The sequence below is a fragment of the Blennius ocellaris genome (assembly GCF_963422515.1).
Source record: "Blennius ocellaris genome assembly, chromosome: 1".
Taxonomy (NCBI): Eukaryota; Metazoa; Chordata; class Actinopteri; order Blenniiformes; family Blenniidae; genus Blennius; species Blennius ocellaris.
In genome coordinates, this window is record NC_137650.1 from 14,014,186 (window position 1) to 14,037,356 (window position 23,171).

Consider the following 23,171-nt stretch of genomic DNA (forward strand, 5'->3'; position numbering starts at 1 on the left):
ACAAACAGCTAAAATAACTAAAACAGCTAAAGTGTTTGCAGTTCCTAATTGTGGTCTCAGCAAGGAAGTCCAAATTTTATGTTCCATTCGAACACACTTCTCAGAAACGCTTTTCTTTTCTCTCATTTCTTCTCTTAGAGCGCACACACGTCGTAACAACAAAACTACTTCCGCTCGAAAACCCCCGCCTCTCTACAAAATAAAGTTCCCCACCGCCCCACAGTAACTACGTGAATTATGACTTTAACTGATCACCACAGTGGGGAACTTTATTTTGTAGACGGGCAGGGTTTCTGGTTGGTAGTATTTTGGTGTAACAGCGTGTGGTGCTGCTCTCTCATGTTGGAGAGAGAGAGAGAGAGGGAGGGAGGGAGGGAGGGAGGGAGGGAGGGAGGGAGGGAGGGAGAGAGAGAGAGGGAGAGAGAGGGAGAGAGAGGGAGAGAGAGGGAGAGAGAGGGAGAGAGAGGGAGAGAGAGGGAGAGAGAGAGAGAGAGAGAGAGAGAGAGAGAGAGAGAGAGAGAGAGCGAAAAGAAGAGTTACTGAGAAGTGTGGATTAATGGAGAATAATGTTTGGAGTTCCTTGCTGAACATGCCGCCTCCGACTCCCGTTCATCAGCTCGACAACATAATCGTTTTTCCTTGATTATATGAATTTTGAGATCGTCTGGAGCCAAAATCATAATCACGATTAAAATTTGATTAATCGATCAGCCCTACGTCTCCAGGTGAGTTTCACTTGGTGGCGATTGCCACTCGACTTGCCCACAATATTTCATGGGCCGTGAACTGTCCGAGTAATGGCTATGAAAACAAGCCCTGACACAAAAAGTTGAAAAGAGCAACAATCAGTTTGAGCGGTTTATTTGGCCTCCAAATCCCCCAGATCTCGGTCCAATCAAAAAACAGCGTCTGTCCATGGACGCCCCACTGAACAAGTTTTAGAACATAAAACAGCCATCCAGCTCACAGATTGGTGCCAGTAGCTAAAACGCACCCAAGTGGATCAACATAATATTAGGCCAGTTATCACAATGTTGTGGCTGATCATTGTGTTACAGTATTGTCCCCTGAACCCAGCACCAATTGCCTGTTTTTGTTGTGATAATTGTGTCCCACCCCTCTCTCAACACAGTGCACACCCTGAATGATTAGATGTGATTGATCGCGCTGGCTTACCAGAAACATAAAAATCAATTTGGAAATGCAATGAAGAGATAATTGAGATCAATTTAGCCAAAATGGGTCTGGAAATGAACAAAAAGACATTAACTTGAACGCAAGAGTCTCGTTGGACCAAGTTTTTTTCCTCTGAAGTTTCAGTTCGGCTCCCCTCTCCGATCCCGCCTCTGCAACGTTTTCATTCGACCAAGCCGTGTTGTTCACAGTACGGACGCATGCTTTTAAAGTTATTTGCCAAATCCCTGGTGCATAATGTGACATTTAACTCTGAAGTGACTTCCATCCTCGCACTCTGGCGGCGTCGGCCCACTGGCTGCAAACCACAGAGAGCAGCATCCTCTGATCAGGGATTGTATCCCTGCAGAGTAACTCTTAAGCTGTTAAAGTGCTCTCCAACTTCTTTGTCACATCACTGATGACCGGCAATCTTGTGTTATTTTTCTGTCATTTGCCGGGCACCAGGCGTCTTGTCTGATGGCACCCAGTCAAAGGCCTTTTTTTGCTTTGACTCGCACTGTTTTGCTTCGTGAATCCAAAGAGCAGCGTCATGTGATTACCTGCAATTTGGTAATTTTGTGGGAAGATTTATGCATCCACCTCCATGCAATATATGCAAATTCATCAGGATACTTAGGCATTTGTGACTCTTGATGCTCATAGCGCCCTCTCCTTTGATACTTAAATAGAGGATAAAATTGTAGCGCAAAGTGGTTTTCATCCAAAAATACACAATGTTTAAAAACGCAGCATTAATCCCTCTGTCTCCACCGAATATATTCAAATTTACACCAGATTGTGAAATGTGCTTGAAGACAGAGACTGAAGAAACATGTATTTATTTTATAATGAACAAACAGGAGGTTGTGTTAAAAGTTAAAATTAAGTACAAAAGTAAGGAAAGTCAACATTCTGTCAAAAGTTATGCTAAAAAGAAAAGCTTTTTGAATAATAAAACCATGAAAACTAGGTTGCAGCCTCAAGTCCTCATGTAAGCTGATCTTTGACAAAAGCAGAACTCAGTTTGCATCTTTTAATTTGAATCATAGCAAATATTTGTCTGTGCTTGCTTAAATGGAGACAAATCAATGCATTGCACTTTTAAAAAGGACCTCATGTAGATCAATTAAGTTCAATATGTGTTTAGTTTGTGAAGTATTTTGCTTTCTTCTATTCCGGCAAGTCGGTTTTAAAAAAATACCTTTAACATGATTTGACGGTGTTCATCCCATGACTTAAAAAGTCAGTTTAATGAAGCACTTCCATTTTTAAACGTGTTCTTTCGCCATCCACTAAGCTTTGTGATTGAACACAAAACATGACCTTAAATCTTCAAGTCTTCAGTTTGTGTGAAAAATCTGACAATGAATGAAGAAAAACTATCTCGGAACAGAACACAGAGATCTCTGGTCGATGTTCTCACATCCTCAGCCTGATCTGCAGTGACTCCGTCTTTACCAACAGCACCCCCGAATAAAATGATAATCCAGTTTTTGCAGCTGTGCTTTGCAGTAATCGAATGATGGAGCAAAGAGGAAAAGGGGCTCCCAGGACATACCCTTGACTTTGAGGAAGGTTTTTTTTTTTTGTGGTTATTAGTGGATATTTTGTATCCCCAAACTTTATCTTTGAAGGAGCATGATACCCTCTAACTGCCCAGAGCATCTGTGGCTCCTATTAAAATCTACACGTTACAATGATGTAGTTAACCAGTTATAAATTCTTATTTTTATACAATCAGTCTCATTTCTCCCGATTTGTTTACAAAAATTGAGGGCGTATTCGTTTTGACCACTAAAATCTCATCAACGTTTGTCAAATTAAGACAAAGCCTATTAATGTTGCGATGAACTCTTGTCGAACAGTAAACTGGAAAAAAAATTTTTTCAATTAATTAATTTCCACTTATGTGGATGATGTTGTAGTACATGTAGACTTTGTCGAACCATGTCTATTGAATAAAAAAAGAGTGACGAGCACAAATGCTCTAGACTGAGATCCTAATGAATACAAAAAAAGGTGTCCATTACTGGAAGTAGGCAGAACAAAATGGTCGTAGGATTACGCCACTTTCAGGTCATACAGATTAAAATGTGAGAGAGAGTCTGGCCCGTTCAAACTAAAAGGTGGAGTGTTCTAAGAGTTGATTGGCCGTCTTTGCCGTCTGACACATGATTCTGGAATAAGTCTTTGTCAGCATTAGTAAAGTGGATTAGGATTCCACTGTGTGGCCTGTTGCGCTGTATTCGAGGGATTCCAGCTGAGGAAAGGAGGCCACGAGTATCGCTGCTTCTATCTTTAGAGGCAGGCCAGACAGCTTGGGACCGAGATGGCGAAGGAGGACAGGGACTGACCAGCTGGCTGGCTGCTTAGCTCAGTGTAGGGCTGATTGGCTTGATGGATGGCTGGCGGGAGGACAAGACGATTGGCTTATGTTTTAGTTAGCTGGCTGGTGCGTAGGTGATGTTGCTTCATGGCCAGCGAGGTCATAATCGGGTTTATTGGCAGCCAGACTAAATAGCTGTCTTTTTGTTTTTTGTGTTTTATCCCTTTGTTTTAGCGGCAGCTCGGCAGTGGATCCCTTTTTGCTCGTCGTGCTGGTGTAGTCTTATTATTAAATAGCAGTTTGCCGACATAAATTGTGATACAAACCCATTTAGACACCGTCAAAACCAATGTGCTCAAATAAAATGACACAAATATTCCTTTATTGAACAAAGTCACCAAACAGTCACAGATTTTAAGATGCAAGATACTTTTATTAATCCCTTTAGGGGGGGAAAGTTTCTCAGTGTTTAAACCATCCTATTCATAGCTCACAGCTTCACATACTGGTACCTGTGGGGACAAGTAAGGCCTTGCTCAAAAGCCCACAGTTGGTAATCGATCCTCAGTGGGATTTAACTTGCAAATTTCTGCACTCAAGTACGCTCTCTAAGCTCGAGTTGACCACGGCCTGGACCATTCGTCTTGTTTTAGATGAGTTAGAGTCTCAGGATGTGCGGTGAATGTTTCCCCTCACTTATTGCCCCTGACCATGTCGCAGCAAAGCAACCTCAATCCATGATGTTTCCTCCACCCTGCTTCTCCATGAATGTAATGTTCTGTGTTTTAGAGAGAAGCAACTTCTTCTTTGTTGTCCATCTCCTTTCCAATGAGTCAATCAAGCCTTTCAAGCTGTTACTTCTTCTTTTTTTTTTTTTTTTGACATCACAGAGAATAATGTGTAGTATCTTTCATATCAGCAGCTGGTTTTAGTGACTACTGCATTTAATTTTGGGAATATATTTTATTCTTCACAATTGAGTTTTCATGCAATAAATCACAATCAATCTGCAATACAATTATAAATAGAACAATATTTAATACATGTGCTTAGAAGAGTCTACATCCTTATAAAGTTAAGAACATACCATTTATTTGTTAATGTTTTGATATATGCTGAACTTTTTATCATGCTGTGATATTATTGATTTACCTCTTGTGGGGTCATTAAAGTCTATCAGTCTTTTTTTTTTTTTTTATTGTGGGGTGGGCTACCCCTGGGTTAGCAGTTCATTTCAGTTGAATCCTTCTGATGCCTACAGCTATTGACAATAATATCCTGAATATCGATAACATCAGTAAGTCGAGACTAAATCAAAAAATAATACTTGGCTTTGGACAAAGCACATGTTGTGCGAGAGTTGGGTGCACTCTATGGAGGGAGGGTTATTTTCCTGTAATCATTATTACAGGAGAAGAAGTGCAGCTTATGACTGAGAATCCACACGATGAAACTAAATAACAGTAAGAATGATTGGCAAGGATGATTTTCCTGGTCAGTCATATCGGTGTGGATTCTTAGTCATAAGCTGCACTTCTTTCCCTGAAGGACTGAATCAACTGTGTGATGATTTAACCGAGCCTGGCTCGCTCACTCTTTTGTCACTGAGGTCGCTTCGTCGAGCCATCTGTGACACGGCACTGGCAAGCGGCCTGACATGCAGCGTGTCGCACTCAGAATGAGTTTAGTGCACTCGAGCACGCACAAGACGGTGCCGTCACAGCGTCACCACTGAGAGGTCTCTGTCTCTGTCTGTCTCGTCAGAACTGGGTCAAGTGCCAAGTATTGGGAGGCCTTCGGGGAAATAGGAGCCTGTGTATATAGAATTGATTGATTATTCTCTCACACTCTTAACACAGCCCAGAAAGAAACAATGAGTTTTGAATATTTAGGGGAGAGTATTTATAGAAATTGTCTTTTAGAATGCACTGGTCCTTCCTTTTTTGACCATCACAAAATTCTTTCTTTCGCACGTGTATTTTTGTGGAACCTGCATGTTTTACTATTTTAAATCATCCTTACCTCAGTATGAGGAGTGACTATACAGCATGGGCAGTGGGTGTTTGCTGGACTCTAACCTTGATTACATGAGAGTGGATCCTGTCTGTCTTTGTGCCTGTATGTCATGAGTAATGCTGTCTCAGTCCTGTGTCTCTGCCGCCTCAACACAGCAGAAACACAGACGTGGAGATGACCCAGTGACCCTGGGGTCAACGAGCAGGCATCTGTGTTGTTGGCCAAAGCCTATTATACAGACAGGAAGCTTAATCAGCGTGTTGGAAAACCGCCTATTAGCTGCAAACAATTCAATTACTCAATGTCAGGATTCAAACGACGTTGGGAAAAACACTTGTGTTTTTCAAACGATGAAACTAAAAAACTGTAAGAATGATTGATAATGATGATTTTCAATTGGGGTGTTTTTGGGGCTCTTGGCACCAGATTCAGATTCTCTAAAAATAAAAGGAAACTATGAGTAGTTGTTTCATGTTTTTTATTGCCTGAACATGAACAAATCTGATACTTTTGTGGCTATTTTATGGAAAGGCTTTAAAACACTACTTGTTCATTTAGTGTACAATCTGATGCAGAAAATGTGTTTTTTAATTTCAGTGAAATTGTAACTATCTTGACAGTATCAATGAAACTAATTTAGGAGAGAATTCATTTAAATCAAAGACGTCAAGACATGAATTTAAAGCGCTCCATGTCTATTCTGGTCCACCACTTAAAGTGATACAGATACTGAACATAGAGTTTAAACAAGGAGTCTCAAACTGCTGTGAGTTTGTAAAAACATTCATGATGCAAAAACAATAGAATGTTTTTATTTTTTTTAATATTTCACTGTATTTTTCACCAGAAGGCATTGTTAAAACTGATTTATGTTGAGATTGTCGTAATCTTTAGTAGTCATTTGGTAGGACAGGCCTGATGGTTGGTTTTCCTTCTGACGGTTCTCCTCTCTGGAGCTTTGACACAGTGACTATCAGGTTCTTGATCACCTGCCTGACTAAGACTCCTGCAGGCTCAAAGACGAGTCCTGGTGGTTCTGAACTTCTTCCATTTACGAACGATGAAGACTATTATGCTCATTGGTACTTGAAAGCAGCAGACATCTTTTATTACCCGTCCCCTAATTTGCGACTCGAGACGGTCCTTTTTCACATTGTCATTTTGTGGTATTGTGTGTATAGTGTAGAAGAAAATAATTGAATCCATTTTGGAATAAGGCTATAAACTAAAATGAGAGAGCTGAATACGGTCTGATCGGTTTATGGACTTTGTGATTCTTAAGTACCTCTCCTATGATCAACATACTAGAATTTTCTTAGAGCTGGATTTGGTTTAAAAAGAACTACACACTCGACTTTAAATTGTGGAACGCTGTTACTCAACTCAAACAAGTGGTCAACTACTTCTTATTTGAAACATTCATTGTTCCCATAAAACAACTATTTAATTAAATGATTCCAAGAGTATATATTTTTTTATTTAGCCCTGCCTACAGGGTTCACACTATGATCCGTCAGATTGCATGTTTTCATTTGTTTCATTTTGTGGAGTTTTTAAGTTTTGCCCTATTTTGATGTTTGTCTTCAAATTGATCTCATGAGAATGAATTATGTAGACAATACTAACTGATTTTATTGGTTGCTTGTCAAGGTTTGCAAAAATAGCGATCAGTGCGTCCAAGCCCATCATTCCCTTCAGAGAAACCGTGATCCGTCCTCCAAAAGTGGACATGGTGAACGAGGACTTGGGCAAGCAGCACAAAGTTGCCATCATCCATCAGGTGAGTCATCGCCATAGTTAGTTATTGAGTGTAGGCTGGGTGTTTATCCAAAAAACAAGATATGAAAGCTTCAGCGACGTCCTTATGAACATTTTGTGCCGCTTGTTTTTGTGCTATTGGACACTTAAATGCAGCAGCTGTGCCAAGTAGCGATAGAAGATTAGACTTTTTTCATCCCACATGGGGAAATACAGTCATCACAGCAGCTCCACATTGTACAGAGATTTAAAAAACACAAGTGTTCAAATTCTGCCATCGTCTCTAAATACATATGTGTAGTTTTCTGAAATGTCCTTGTTTGTTTGGCAGGTGAAGGACGAGGCCTCTCAGGCGCGTTCGTCCGATACACTACAAGTGGACCCGAGTGGTCTGGTCACGCTCACTACCCCCAACAGGCTGGCCACAGTGAGTGTGAGGGCCATGCCCCTACCGCAAGGTAAGACCTGGACACAACGAACAGGATACAAAGGTCCAGTTTACACAATGCAAAAATGAAAAACTTCTGTCGCATTGACATGACAACTGTGCTCGGAGCCACTGATAATGCAACGTTTTGAAAATGGCTCCAAAGTTGGAGCTTTTGGAAACGTTTCTACAACATTTCAAGCGAGGATCCTTCATTTTTGTGTTTTCGTTTCAGAAAAGCTTCACGTTTTCACTTGACAATATAATGTAAATGGGGCCTGAGTTATAGGGCCTGTTCACAGAGAACGCCGTTTCAAGTAAACGCCCCCTAAAGGCCCGATATATGTACTACATATGCCATTTGCCCTTGCCCGTGTGATCAAAAACAGAAAAACCCTTCATATTAGTTCCCTGGATTGTCACTTAAATATAATCACAACCTTTCAAGTTGTGTTATATTCTTTAATTTTCTTTCATTTAGAACTGATTTGCACTCTCAATGATGGTTCACGTCCCACTCCCAAAACCTCTGTTTTGAAAGAAGTAAATACCTTGAATGTCGTGTTTCCCACCACAGCAACCAGCCAAACTGTATCTGTTCTGAATAGCTGCACGGCTCCGTCTCTTCCTCACTGATTTCACCTCTGCACCGTGAATCACATAAGTGGGAGCCACGACATGCTCTCAGTGGGTCACAGGCATTTATTGTTTAATACGCTGTGATTTACATGAAAGGAAAGTTCAAACCTTGCCCTCCCCTCGCTTCTCACAATCACTTCATCAAGTGGATGTCGGTATTAAACTGTCATTTTCAGAGATGTGCAGTTGTGTAATGTCGAGGCACTGAACACAGTTTGATCCACTCTTTCAGCAATAGGAAGGAAAAAGCTCACAGGGAACATTTTCTTTCTGGATTTTGTTAAGCAGAATAGTAGCGATGTACAGTATTGAAAATTAAATGCGTTTTTCCTGTCAGAGGTGACTCGTCTGCTGGAGAGCAGCTCCGAGGTGATCCGCACCCTGGAGCAGGTGAACATGTCCCTCAGGGAGGGAAAGAGCTTGGACATCAGCGTCAGGACGCAGGAGGCCATCTCCGACCTGAAGGCCCAGCTGGAGAGCCTGCTGCAGGGGAGGAGGTGGAGGAACGCCGTGGAGAGCATCTGGGCCTTTGGGCCCCGCAGGTCTGTTCATAAAGCCATCAGAGTAGACTGATCCAGTCAGTAATGAATAATAAAGAGAGACAATCTGGAGTTATGTAAACTAAATATTAATGCTTACCATTGAAATTCAATTACCGTATTTTCTGCCCTATAAGGCGCACCGGGTTATAAGGCACACCTACATTGATTGACATAATTTACAACTTCATTCATATATAAGGCGCACTGCCCTATAAGGCGCATGGAACAGACCAGTGGACAGCAACATTTATAGCTCAAAGCCATTAAGTTACATTTTCCATTGCTTCTAACACCCAGAGAGATGCATATGCTTTATTTTGATAGTCCTACCTGCAGCCTATGCCAGTACCAGACTACACACAAAACCTTCTTCACTACTGGTTGACAACTTACAACTACCGGTAATAATAATAATAATAATAAACTAAACTACATGAACTAAGCAACAAAAACGCAACACAACACAATTATTACCGACACCACAAACCAAATATAACCCCCAATAATTGCATTTAAAACACCACAAACAGCTGCAATGAATTATGGGAGTTTCTATCGGCTGCACTGAGGAGCTCAGGTTGAATTCGTCGCTGCAAGGCATGATGTCCCATCATGCCTTGCAGCGACAAATTCATGTTTTGTGTTGTTGGAGGTTATTGTGGCTCGTTGTTGGGCTTGGTGTTGATTGTGTTTATGTGTTTTTGTTCCCCAGTTTAGGGAGTAATTATTTCATCTAGTTTATTTTGGTTTGTTAGAATGTTGGTGTGCAACCATGAGTGATTAAGGTGTTGTGCGGAGTCTTGTCCGCACTGAAGATCCGGTTGCAAAGTTAGAGTTGTCAAAATAAAAGCTTCTAGTTGTTCAGCTGTCAAATAGCAGCCTGGAGTAGAACAATCGTCCATATATAAGGCGCACCGGGCTATAAGGCGCACTGGCAGCTTTTAAGAAAATTTGAGGTATTTAGGTGCGCCTTATAGGGCGGAAAATATGGTAAGTTTATATAGTTACTGTTTATGATTAATGATCATTTGTTGGGCTTCATTTGTTTTTGTTTTTTAAAATTCTTCTTCATGTAAATCTATGTACTACAATACAAATAAATAGAAACGTGTGTGTAGAAATACTTGAAATCGGTTATACAGATGATTATTATAGTAGATGATTTATTTAAAAAAAATAAAAAATTAAGCCCGTTTTCCTTTTACACATGGTACAGTTTCGTCATTCTGAAGAAGAGGAAGCCTGCAGCTACAACTCTGTAGTGTTGGTTGCTGTCCTGCGTCGATGCTTCACTGCTGTTTCTTAGGTCTCGTGTATCTCAAACAAATGTTCTTTTCACCAGCAAGTATTACATGGTCAGATGTATAACAAATTAACTGCGAAAGCTATGCTCTGTAAAAACACGTTTTATAAATTCAACATTTCTATTACATGGGTGCATCTTGTGAGTGTGAGTTTGTAAAACTTGCATGATAAAAGATGCAGACATCATGAAGCTTTTGATCTGAACAAACAAGTTAGATTGCACTTTGTTTGACGGAGCTTTTTAATCATTTATGTTTTAAAGTGCATTAAATGTTAAATGTTTGTATTTTCTGCACTGAAACATTGATTGAACCATTTGAAGAATATCATGCTATCAGCTTACTTGTTTGGATGTACTGAGAGCAGATGGCGCTCAATGTAGTACCCCCACCCCCCCAGGATTACAATTTGAAAAACACCCCATTATAGACCGTGTTCAGGTTCAGGACGCATCTTATTGACTAATGGACAAGAGTTGGATTAAATATGTTTATAAAACTCCTATTGTTTTCGAATGTGTGTTTGTATACATATTAATAGGTGGAAAGAGTATTAAATGTTTGTATTCCGTGCACTTAATTACCAAGAAAATTGCCAGTTTAGAAAAGTTTTGCTTGTTTAAAATGCTGCTTTTGTATAACTTGAATAATTGAGTAAAGTTCTGTCTTCAGGGATCTGTCAGAGAATATTTCATGCCTGGTTCATTCCACTTCAGAGAGTTAACCTCAGTGTTTGTGTTATTTGCAGGTATGGTCCAAACATTCTGCTGAACAGCGTGGAGACGTACCGGCGGCCCTCGGTGTGGCAGTGCTTGAGCCGCGGGGACAAAGCGGGCGAGGCCGCAGCTCAAAACGCATCCCTCCGAGACTTCGACAACAGCATCATCAGCGGCTTCCAGCTGGCCGCTCTGTCGGGGCCCATGTGCGAGGAGCCCCTGATGGGAGTGTGCTTCTCCGTGGAGGGGTGGGAGGTGCAGTCGTCGGCCACGCCCCAACGTCAGGACTCCCTGGAAGAGGAACCAGCATCCCAGGAAGAGGCGCGGTCGAGTCAGGCCGGGCGCAGGCCCGAAGCCGCCTTCGTGGACTGTTACGGGCCCGTGTCCGGCCAGCTGATCGCCGCGATGAAGGAGGCCTGCCGCCATGCCTTCCAGGCTCAGCCTCAGAGGCTGATGGCTGCCATGTACACCTGTGAGATCTTTGCAACAGCAGAGGTGCTGGGTAAGTGAGAAAATGGTCAGAAACTCAAAATATATGTGTGATGACATCAATGAATTGTACATGTGTCCTGAGAAGGCAATACTCTACCCCGTTTCTATAATGCTAACAACAACAGCTGAAAAGGAACTGAACTACACACTTTATTGTCAAACAAACAAAAAACGACACTAAAAATGTGTCAAACAAAACAAAACCAAGAGCAAAGTTGTGTGCTGGTTCAAAAGCCAAGGAGTAAAAATGTACTTTATGTATTTTTAACAAGCAGCTTATCTGGTGAGCAGGTAAGTCTGAGTTAATATTTATTCAAAACAACTTGAAATACAGAGGATTTATGGTATTTTCTATAAAGACAATGAAATGTAGTCTCAGAATGAAAGTCCTTTCATGTGATTGTATTCTAATTTTTATAATTATTTAACAAACTACACAGTAAATTACCATTACCAAAATATGTCCAACCCCTCATTATCGTAATCTGATTACTTTGGCCTGTAATATATGCACTGTGCATTTAAATTGGAGCAGAAGATTTAAAGTAAGAACAAGGTCAATCATCTTTTTTTTTCACATTAATCAAAGAAATTATGTTCTTTGATGTCACTTGGAGAGCGTTGGTGAGAATAACCTCTGTACTCAAGGACTTGGTCCAAGAACAGACTTTAAACTGATTCCTGACTACAAACCAAGATAGTAAATCAGAAATCCTGAGCTCTGAGGCTACAAGATGCACAAAATGCGCGCAATTTCTGATTTATTTATTTATTTATTTTTAATTTAAAAGACTCTTGAACTTGCGTGAATAAAAATTAAAAATTTAGTAATGAAGAGTTCATTAGGTCTTCACATTGTAAATTAAACAATAGGAAATGCCACCTTTACCTCATAATTCACACAAAAACAGACACAGTTTGAACGCTGCTCAACACACCACCATCTGTCCTGGCAGGAGGCAAAGATGTTAAACTATCTCACACTTACACAGCCTCAATTTCCAGCCTTTTTTTCTCAAATCATGCAGGTTCATTAAATTTTTACCACTGAACTCCTGAACTCCAGCCTCCCTGCGCTCGGCCCTCATATATTCTCTTTCTTCATCAGACTCAGTACAGGCTGTGATTGATGATCCATCTGACAGCGCTCATAACCCAGTTGGACGCTTTGCTGTTACTCCTCGCTACACAAACTGTTACCAACACCGGATGTCACACACACACACACACACACACACACGTCTGCGCGCACGCACACACACACACACATGCAGTAGCAACAAGCACAGTGAGGTTTTGTGATTCAAAATTTATGTTAAAGAATCCATAAAATAGTTAGATCAGTAAAACCATCTCTTTCATTCATTCAAAGGGAACAAATTGTCACAGGAAATAGATATATTTAAGTTGTCTGGGTCACATTTACTCAATGATTTCAAGTGAAAACATCAAACTTTCATTGCATCTGTTTACATGACAACAGTGCTTGGATCCACTGAAAATGCGGCTTTATTTTTTTTAATTCTGACTCGGTCTTCGTGGAAACGGGGGAAGATGCAACTTTTTTGAAACACTGCACATTACAGCTGTAGTAAATAGTTGTTGTGCACATGCTCAGGAGACGACGGTACGAGCACTGCTTCCTGTCTCCAGAGTGTCATGACTGTCAGTCCATATTCTCCTGGGACTTGGCAGTTTTATAGCTGATAGTCACCGTAGTAACAATTTAACTTTTTCGTCTGTCAATACAAATGTCCGTGAACTCCAGTTGTTAATGTTTATCGTACATTGTTCTCTGATGCATGTGTTGTGTGTGGTTTTCTTACAAAAACAAACGACACCCACAAGTGACCCTACATGAAAACATTGTTTCCAGATTTTCTGCCGTTTTCATTTAACGTTGCATTCATACAACTTGACTATTTTTAACAGGTTCACAGTATAGATGTGTCTTTCTTTTATTTGCCCAGGGATGTTACATCTCCACCCATTGATCACCCACAGAAAACATTTTTTTATATGAATCTATTTCCGTGGCAGCTCCATAAGCTGAATGTGAACGTCCTCTGCGTTTCCTCTCACCGTGGAAAAACAAGGACAAATTATTGGTGTTAAATTGGTTGTTGTGTTTTGGGTTTTTTTGTTTGTTTTTGTGCATTTTCTTATTGAGTCTGTAATGAGGAGCTCACTAACAGCCACTACTGTGCATTGTGTGGTTCAAACAAGTGTCTGCATAAACAAAACAAAAAATGATAATTATGATGGAATCGTGCAGTGGTTTGTTTTTATGGGCATTGATTCCTCATAAACATGTCCAATTTATTTTAACTAGACACATCATTACAGGTAGACTGAAGGCCAGCAGAGTCAATGGATTTGCCTTTCCTGAATCCTCAAGTCATAATATAATAAACATCACCACAGAAAAAAACATATATTGAACCAATGCCTTAATTAAAATGGTTTGATAGAGCTAGTCATATGAGTTTTTCAATTATAGTTTAATATTTGATTCAATATTTGATCAAGCACAAAAAATGCATTCAAAAAAGGAAAACTTATTAACTTCACCAGACTACTACAGGCTAACGTTCTGGTTATACAATACTAAATTGTACCACAAGATGGTGTAATGAGTCACTTTCAGACACTTTGCTTCAGGGCAGCTGTGGCTACCTACATAGTTCACCACCATCGAATATGGAATGAATGAATAATGCAATGTAAAGCGTCTTTGAGTGCCAAAAAAAACTCTATATAAAACCGATGCATTATTTTTTATTATTATTAAAACAAAACAGAAAATAGACGAGCACCGATTTGTATCAGGGCCACTGAAGAAGAAAAAAATCTGAGGAAATAATTTTTTTAAATCCTGATGCACTCTTCTATAACATCTTGACATTGATTTTTGACTTTTTTTCTTGAAGTGCATGAGAATTTTTTTCACCCCTAAATATTTTTTTTTCTTACAAGTATCATTTCCCTTTCACACACTGCATCTTCAACATTTACATTTTTTTATGTAGACTTGAATATGACACCATAATGTAGATTATTCAAGTAAAATTTGATTCAATACAAGTGTAATGTTTCCACAAGTTACACAAACCATTAATTTCAGGCCCCCGTTTATGCTGCAGTGTTTAAAGTGAAAATGCATTGTTTTCACGTTATTGTTTCAGAAAAATGTTTTGTTTACACAGCAACATTTTGTAAACAGAAATTGCACATTTGATCACATATCATTGCTACATTAATCTGATGTAATGTAGCCACACACAATAAACAGTCACCATTGCATATCGCAGCCAAACACTTTTCATTTCACACATTTCCAGGTGAAATATCTTAATTTCAGCAGTAGGATGGAAAGAAAAGCCTGTACAGCTCAGCACTAATGCTCCACCTCACTCCCTGAGTTGTTGTCCTCTGAAAGCCATTAGAATGAAAATGAGGCTTGAAATGGCATTTAACATGTGGTAAACAATATCTGCAGGCTTGTTAGTGACCACAGTGGCTTGTTATTATGAGAATTGCCTCGTCAGCCGAATAAGAGCAGGTTGAGTGAGTGAAGCGATGCTGAAGAACGTTTCTGACTGTTTGAGGTGAAGCCAACACGCCTCCACTCGTGGCGGCTGATTTAAAGGTGCGCATCGATTTATGGATTTAGCTTGTTTACTCTGAAACTGTTGAGGTCCAGTCAGCTTTTCTCTCAAGTGAAAACTTATTTTTCTGCTTCTGGATGGTATCTGCTCCAGGCCACAGTTGTGTTTACTTGTCAATACTAGTTGTCAATACGTCTGTACTTGTCTTCCAGTTTAAGACATCCATGGAACATTTTCCAGTCGTTTCTTCCAACATGACACGAAACGCCAAACATTGAAAATGATCAGAACAAACCACTACAATGCCTCAAATGTCCACATGGTCACATTCTATGAGTAACAGATTTATGATTTTATGAATAACAGAATTAAGTTTGAGATCAGTAGATTCTCATTTTCATAACCTTTAAGTATGTTTGTGCTTTTTGATCAGTTATCTTTGAATAGATAGATGGATAGATAGATAGAGCGACTCGATTTAAATAAACAACCAAGATCAATTGCATTTTAATCGCACCTCGGTATTTGACTTCCATTAGTTTACTCAACAAAATCGTGTTTTCTAACTCACACACTTTTATTTTCCAGAGGATTTCCAAACTGTTGGACCATTTGTTCCGTTGTTTATTTCCAGCTGTGCTCATCCCTGTGTTCGCTGTGTCTGTCCCGTCAGGTCGAGTATACGGTGTGTTGGGGAAAAGGGAGGGCCGAGTCCTCCATGAGGAGATGAAGGAAGGGACGGACATGTTCATCATCAAGGCCGTTCTGCCTGTCGCCGAGAGCTTTGGATTCGCGGACGAGATCCGCAAGCGGACGAGCGGACTGGCGAGTCCTCAGCTGGTGTTCAGCCACTGGGAGGTAATCATGAATTCCCAATCATTCCATCGTCAATTAATGTAGTTCATGAGCTCATTTTCATCCACACAGGCAGGGGCCCCATGGTGTCATCCAGTGTCGTTCCACAGTCTTAAAAACGTGCGTCTGAGGCTGATTGTTGAGTCTGAAATGGTGTGAATGTGGCTGATTGCATCTCTGAGCTGTGACGGATTGGTGGCCTGCTCTGGACGTGTCCTGCCTTCATCCATAGTCACACCGGGATTGGCTTCAGTCCTCCGTGACATCAATTTAAATAAAGCGATATTGAATTTAGATAGATGGCTCGAGCCATATTTGAATAACTTATGTGGCGCGGTGGGCCTTAGTCTTTCTTAGGAATGAAAAACTTTCTCCGAGTTACAATTTTCTACCAAAGCAAATTGCCAGGTCCTGATGGAGAACAGCTGCCTTGCAATTCAGCAAAAAGAGGAAAATAGGTTGTTTCGAACTCTGTTGTGCTCCACTCGACACAATCAATGGCAGCAATAAGCAGGAGGTGGTTTGGGACTTTCCTTAGTTAATTTATGGGGTGAAGTTAAGCCGTTTCTTTCAACCATAGAAGCTCTTCAAGTCTTTTTAGATGACAGTGCTGTGTGACCTGCTGTCATTGTTATTTGCTAAAACAAATGTCTTATGATTATGGCATTTCTTTTATATGTAAGGAAGAGGTGTCTTTTTCAGTTATTCTTATGTGCAGGTATATTAGTCAGAATGCAATCATAATTGTGTGTCCAGCATTTGTCTGTGAAAAGATTTTATACATTTTGGAAGATGGATTAAATTAGAGAAGCAAAACATAATTATGAGAATGAGAATATATAATGAAAGTAATAAATCATAAACCTAAACCAAAATAACCAGAATTAATTTTGTGCTTCCACACTTTGTTTCCCAGAAACCTTATTTTTCTTTACAGGTTTTACACGTTCAACCCATATAGTCCAGGTAGATACAATAGATTAAGTAAAAAAGTGAGTTAAATTTGACTCACTGGTGACTAATCTGTGCAGCGTGTGGGGCTCAGGAAGTAACCAGCGCCTTGTCAAGTGGATGAAATTTCCTTGAAATGATGGATAAAATTAGAATTGAAATCAGTATTGAACACAATGACATAATGACTGTCAGTTCAAAAATATGTGTCAAAAGTCAGATAAAAGAGCTTCCTGCTTAGGTTTAAGAAAGTAGCGGACCAAGAACCTCCAGATTAACTCGTTACAAACAAGACACCGATGCGACGAGTGTTCCGTCTTACGTTCCGAGCCTCTGACTTGACCGTCTTAAGGATATTTTATTGCATTTATACAACCATATTCATGTCCCTAATCACTCGTGGAAGAAGTAGTTATACCAATCAGCAGGAAGTCGGACTGACACGCTGTGATCAAATTCTGATTACATGAAAAAACACAAAAATTGTTAACTGCAATGGAAATATTGATATTTTAACATGAGAATTGCCTTAAAAACTAAAAAGCATAATGTTAGAAGTGTCAATATTTTATTGACCTGCTCCTCACTAATGGTCACAAGGCCAGCCCCACAGCATGATGGTGCCCCCACCAGTAAGTTTTCTAGCCTTTAAAAAAACCAAAGAGCTCCATTTTGGTTCAGTGTGTTCATCTGACATTCTTCCAGAACGAGTCAGCCTGAAGCGCTTTACATAATCCAGTTTGGTGTGAGGGTGACTCTTATCTGCTCATTCTGAGACACAGCCAGTCCTGCTGTACTGTCACGGAGATCACTATCTTCTATTCTGTGGGGATTCATAGTTTCTCCATGATTTCTATTAATCTACCCTGACTAATCTGAATAGACCAAATAATGGCACCACCAATCTTTGTGTGTGATTCTGAAGCCGTTGTACTGAAAGGCAAACTCTCTCACTCACACACACGCGCGCGCACACGCAGCTGGAGTGTGACTGAGCTGGTTATGTGGGGCTGTAGGTCAATGAGGCCGTCTGGTTAATGAGACTCTTCCCTCGGGGGAGCTGGAATCAAAGCTGCCACAGACGACATGTGCGTTGGAGCAGCTCTACCTGCCGCTTGGCTGGCTCCCGCACGCACGCGTCTCAACGTCCTGCAGGCCATATGCTCAGTGTCAGTTAGTGTAACGGGTCAAGTCGTCTGCAAAGAGGGAGAGCCGATTCTCCGCCGTTGCGCACGTCACTCACAGCCGTGTCACTGTCTCTGTTCAAAACACTGCACTGATCGCAGTGGGGTCGAGACCTGACGGTTGAATGTCGTGGAAGAAATACAGTGAAACTAATCCTGCAATCAGAGCACTTAACACATCTGACTCAACTTCAACAAGAGATCAGCTATTTTTACCTCGACAGTCAAGAAGGTAGACATGGACTCACAAAGTTGATATTATTGTTTATTATTTGTTTTAAAGGTGGAGCTTCATTTGTTTCTATATAAAATTAGCTAAAAACTGAAGTGTAAACAGTCACAAATATGAAAGAAAAAAAGAGATTGTATAGCTAAAATCAAGACCTATATATTAAGAGCAGGAGATTCTGTTCAAAACCAGCAGGCTAAATAAAAGCAAAAGCAAAAATAACATGTCTGAGGCTGGTTAATAAAATTGTCTCGATAAAAATGCTTCTTTTGTATGAGCTGCCTGCTGTTATTGAATTACAGGAGCAGTAAACACATGCAGGTCCGTCGTACTTTTCATCTTTCTTTGTCTTTGGGATTTAGAGCTCGAGAGAACCTGAAGAAACAGCAGATGGATCGTCTGGTTCAATAAATGGATACAGTTTATTTTCATCAGCGTTAAGTTGATGATGAATGCATCAATGGTTGTCTGTTCTTTTAGGTGGTTACATTTAAAGAGTAATATTGGGCTTGAAATCTTCTCAGGCACACTCGTGAAAGTCAATTTGATTCCCGAAATGATTTTAAATATCCAGTCTAATACAAAAGCATAGGAATCGAAGCATTACATGTTTTTTTCATGTTCATTCAGTGATCATTTAAACCATGCAGTTAAAAAGGTTTATTGATTCAATTTGGAATATTTTCAAGAATCATTCTGAAGTTGAGGATTTAGAATTTTGACTATCATTAAGGACGTCGTCAAAGGAGGGAATGTCCACACACAGTTTGATTTACGGCACAAACAATCAAGTTTCCCAAACAATATAAACCTACAGCAACATAACTCAGAAGATGGTTTACTGCATAATATTATTCAAGTCTGACAGGCTTGTTGTATTTGTTGTTGTTTTTATCAATTAGGTTAGGAAACCCAAACCTGAATCCAATAGTTTTAAAGGTGTTTGAATCTATAAATGACACAAGTTAAACTCAGTATATCAAATACCACACAACAACAGGATGGATACAGTTATTTTGTGCTTTTGTTCTGTTGTGTTTTTAGTTTAGGTGTCCTTTCTAGTTGAGTGTTTTCCTTTAAATCAGAGCATTTATACAGAAGTTGTGAAAACAACCACTTCTCTCCGACGTCTAGTTCAGTCATCATTGATGGGGAAAAAAATCCAAAGCTGCTTGGGCTTTTTGAAGAACCTGAACACTTTTAAAATATTTAAACAAAAGCTTCTTTTAAAACCTTGAAATACTGAGGAAATCAAAGTGTGATGAACCTGAGTTAAATCCCCACACTGACTCAGAGCTGTAGATAAAATTCCAAATGTTCATACTTAAAATATGGGGTTTTATGTTTTCTGTTGATTTTAGACATTTCTGTTTGAATGGCAGTCTGCTCTGAGTTTTTGGAGGTTGCTTTTTTAGAGAGCAGTGAATATATCTGTTCATTTTCCAGTTGACTCTTTTCTGTTTTATGAAACTGGACAAACAAAACACATCTCGGCTCCGTTTGTGTGACAATGTTTAAAGTGAAATTTTAACTTTTTGTGTATTTTCATTTCTGAAAAGTTCTGAATTTACAATGTGTTTTTAAAACAATGTTCATTTACATAGAAACCTCAGAAACGCTGAAAATCTATCTCACCAGCTTTTGGTTTGAAGTATACAAAAAGTTCATTAGCTCGTGAGTTTGTGTTTAATTTCTCGCAGTAAGATGGACAGAGATGATACTGTGATGGGTGTATGCTCACATTTCAGGGATTATTTTAGGTTGTATTTCACGTATTTGAGTCAGAAATCTGAAAGTGTGTGGATGGATGGTTGTGTAAGTCTGTCTGTCTGATGCCAGAAAGTCCTCATGACAAAACCCCATGAAGCTGCGACCCCGCCTATATAGACGATCTATAGGGCCTTTGGACGACCGTGACCTTTCTGGCCACGTTGACGCCCCCGGCCCATCGCTGTGCTCCTCTGAACACATACACATAACTGCATCCAGCAGGCACATTGTGTCGCCTCCATTGTCTTTGCCTCATTAGAAGTTGTCTGTCTGATTTCATTTATGTGCAGACGCTACCTCACAAAGAGTTTGCGCTGAGCCCCCCTGCGGTGGGCCGGCCCTCTCCGCTTCAGGACTCTCCTGCTGCTCAGTGCTGATGTCAGCATTTCTTCCTGACAGCGATTTGATATGGAACGGGAATATGGGATTAACATATGAATGAGCGCCGTGGCAGGCCGGGACGGTTCTGAGCGTTGCATTGTTGTGTAACTGGAGGGTTATCGGCTCCTGTGGGGACGTTTACATTAGATTTCCATCAGAATGGAGCTTTTGTTGCGCTATAGACTGGAGAATGGTGTGAGCCAGTGTTGTATTGATCATTCAGAGCATCTGCCTGACAGTGCTGCTCCTCTCTGCATATGGGCGACTGTTGCGCCTTTACTCAACTTCTAACCCGGTTCCATTGTCGATGTAAGTGGGTCAGTAGTTAATAGGATTCAGCAAAATGAGCAAATGAAACCTCTTTTATGAACGTATCGTTGGAAATCAGGCATTCAAAGCTCGAATCTTAGTTTCAAATGATTCAATTTCATTTTTATACAATTCTGTACTAAAATGAGTACTGAATAAGCCTGAAAGAATACTACTACCTAATACTACTAATATATATATATATATATATATATATATATATATATATATATATATATATATATATATATATATATATATATATAATAGTAGGGTTAGGGTTAGGTTTCTAGTGTTTACAACATTAGAACTTTTCAGGCACTTAAATTAAAAATAGATTAAAAATAGATTTAATGACATTTAAAATAATCTCAAACCAACATGAATACAATCTAGAAGTTTCAGGGGGGAAAAATCATATTAAAACGTTCCCTGAAAGTTTTTGTTTTAGTTCTTATTTTAAGCACAAATGGTGGGAAAATTAAGATATAACTGGTCTTAAAGGAATCATATCATCCATCCAAACACAAAGAAACAGTCAAAAACGCATATTCATAGATGGGAGCAAAAAATTTGACTCACCATCTAATTTCAAATGCATGTTTTTGACTGTGAGAGATTATAACTATTATCATATGACTGTCTCACTAATCACCACATCAGTGGGCTCCGATGTTGGTCCTGATCATAAAACATGCAGGACAGAGTCTTCAGGACCACGACGAGGCTCCAGGAATCACATCGTCAATATTTATTTCCACTGTCACATTTTAGTGTTTCCCAGTCCTGATGTGTGCACGTCTTGTAAACGCTTAGTTTAAGTCATATCACATTAGAGAAAGTTGTTGTAAATCTTGTGTGATTCAGCCATAAAAGATCATTACAGCTGTTGATATTCAGTACGAGTGTGATGTTGCTTTTAGACAAGAATTAATTTCGTTTATTAGTTGACAGCAGTTTTGTTTTTGCCAACAGTCACAGTGTCGCCGCTTGTTACTGTGGCTCAACGTGACAAAACGTTTTCTTCATCAATATGAGTTTTAGTTCCTTTGGATTATTTATCTGTATTTTTGTATTTCAAGTAAACCCGAGAGGCGAGCGGAGTGATACAGCTGTGCGGTGTTTTAGTGAAGTTGAAAAACCAGAGGATGTCTGCGGTTTTAAAAATGCAGCAATGTTATTGTCCACTTCTTAGAAATAAACATTTGAAACCAGAGTGAACAAACTGCTTTGACAAACCAGTTAATTTAACAGACACTGCTTAACTTCAGCGACCCAGGCTCATTTTACATGATTTACTGGAAACTATTCTGTTTGTTTAAAAAAAAAGAAGAAGTTTCATATGGTAGGAACACTGTAGTTTACATGCCAGGCCAGGAGTTTGAAGCATGCAGAGAACAGAACAATTTAAACATTCAAAGACCTTTAAACGGTTTCTTTTTGTGGTATAAGCCCAGTCAGTATCTTATATGTTTAAAGAATGACTCTGCATGTTGTCCAAATTATGTTGTAATTAATCGTACCTTTTTATTGGAGGACTGTTCAATTCATCAGTACAAACATTCGTTATTGTTGATCTACCAAGATCCTGTTGCACATGTGCAGAACTACATTGAAGAATGTCCCCTGTTTACATGGAGAGTGAGTGCGGTGCATTTAGAAAACGGTCTTTTTCAGGGGTGCCCAACTCTACTTTATTGATCCTCTTAGATCAAAGATGTCAAACACAATTTAGTTTTCGTTGCCACATACAGCTGGATTTCATCTTGAGCTTCTTTGTGGTGGTCCAGAGTGTACGCACTGAAAACATTGACAAAAGCAAACAATGACTACTGAAAATGACAACAGTCTCAACATAAAACCAATTTGAATGAAACCTTCTGTTGCAAAATATAGTGAAATGTCTGGGGGGAGAAAAAAAATTCCCCTGCAGCTGTTGCATTATGGGTGTTTTAACAAACTCACCCTGACAGCATGGCTTTGAGGCCAGTGTGATAACGAGGTCGCTAGCGTTCATGACAGCGTCACCAAATTGCATTTTCTTTACAATTTGTTACTGGTTTGGCCAGATTGGAGCCACTTTTGTGCCTTATGTTTAACACCCCTGCCTGAGAGGGATTACTTCTTATTTAGCCCATCGTTTTCACAGCTAGCCTGCAGCGGTGAGCAGTCGAAGCGCAGCAGAAGTTCTTCTTTTTTTGTTTTGAAACTTCCTAAAAATGCTGCTAAGTTAAATATCTACACATCGAATGTCTCTCTTCTGTCAGAACTAACTGAAATCAAATCAATGTATAGAACTCATTAGATTTCATTGTCCCTCAACATTTTCCTGTAATTGATTTAGGTTTGTGTGGTTTATTCTTGGTCAGAAGAACAGGTAAAATAATCCAATGCAAACTGAGCAGGGAGCAGGATTCACAGCTACGACAACAAGGGCAGAAGCCGGTAAACAGAGCCAGACAGACCTTTATCATTTGTTCCGATCAGT

General features: G+C 39.8%; 1 protein-coding gene across 1 annotated transcript in view; it reads left to right on the top strand.

The window, feature by feature from the left end:
* Window positions 1-23,171, top strand: part of efl1 (elongation factor like GTPase 1) — a 96,519-nt gene that overhangs the window by 67,560 nt on the left and 5,788 nt on the right. Inside the window, exons 18-22 of the mRNA XM_080502033.1 lie at window positions 7,169-7,298; window positions 7,608-7,734; window positions 8,680-8,884; window positions 10,937-11,406; window positions 15,678-15,862. Of these exons, the coding sequence (XP_080358159.1) occupies window positions 7,169-7,298; window positions 7,608-7,734; window positions 8,680-8,884; window positions 10,937-11,406; window positions 15,678-15,862 (1,117 nt within the window). The remainder of the gene's footprint in view (window positions 1-7,168; window positions 7,299-7,607; window positions 7,735-8,679; window positions 8,885-10,936; window positions 11,407-15,677; window positions 15,863-23,171) is intronic.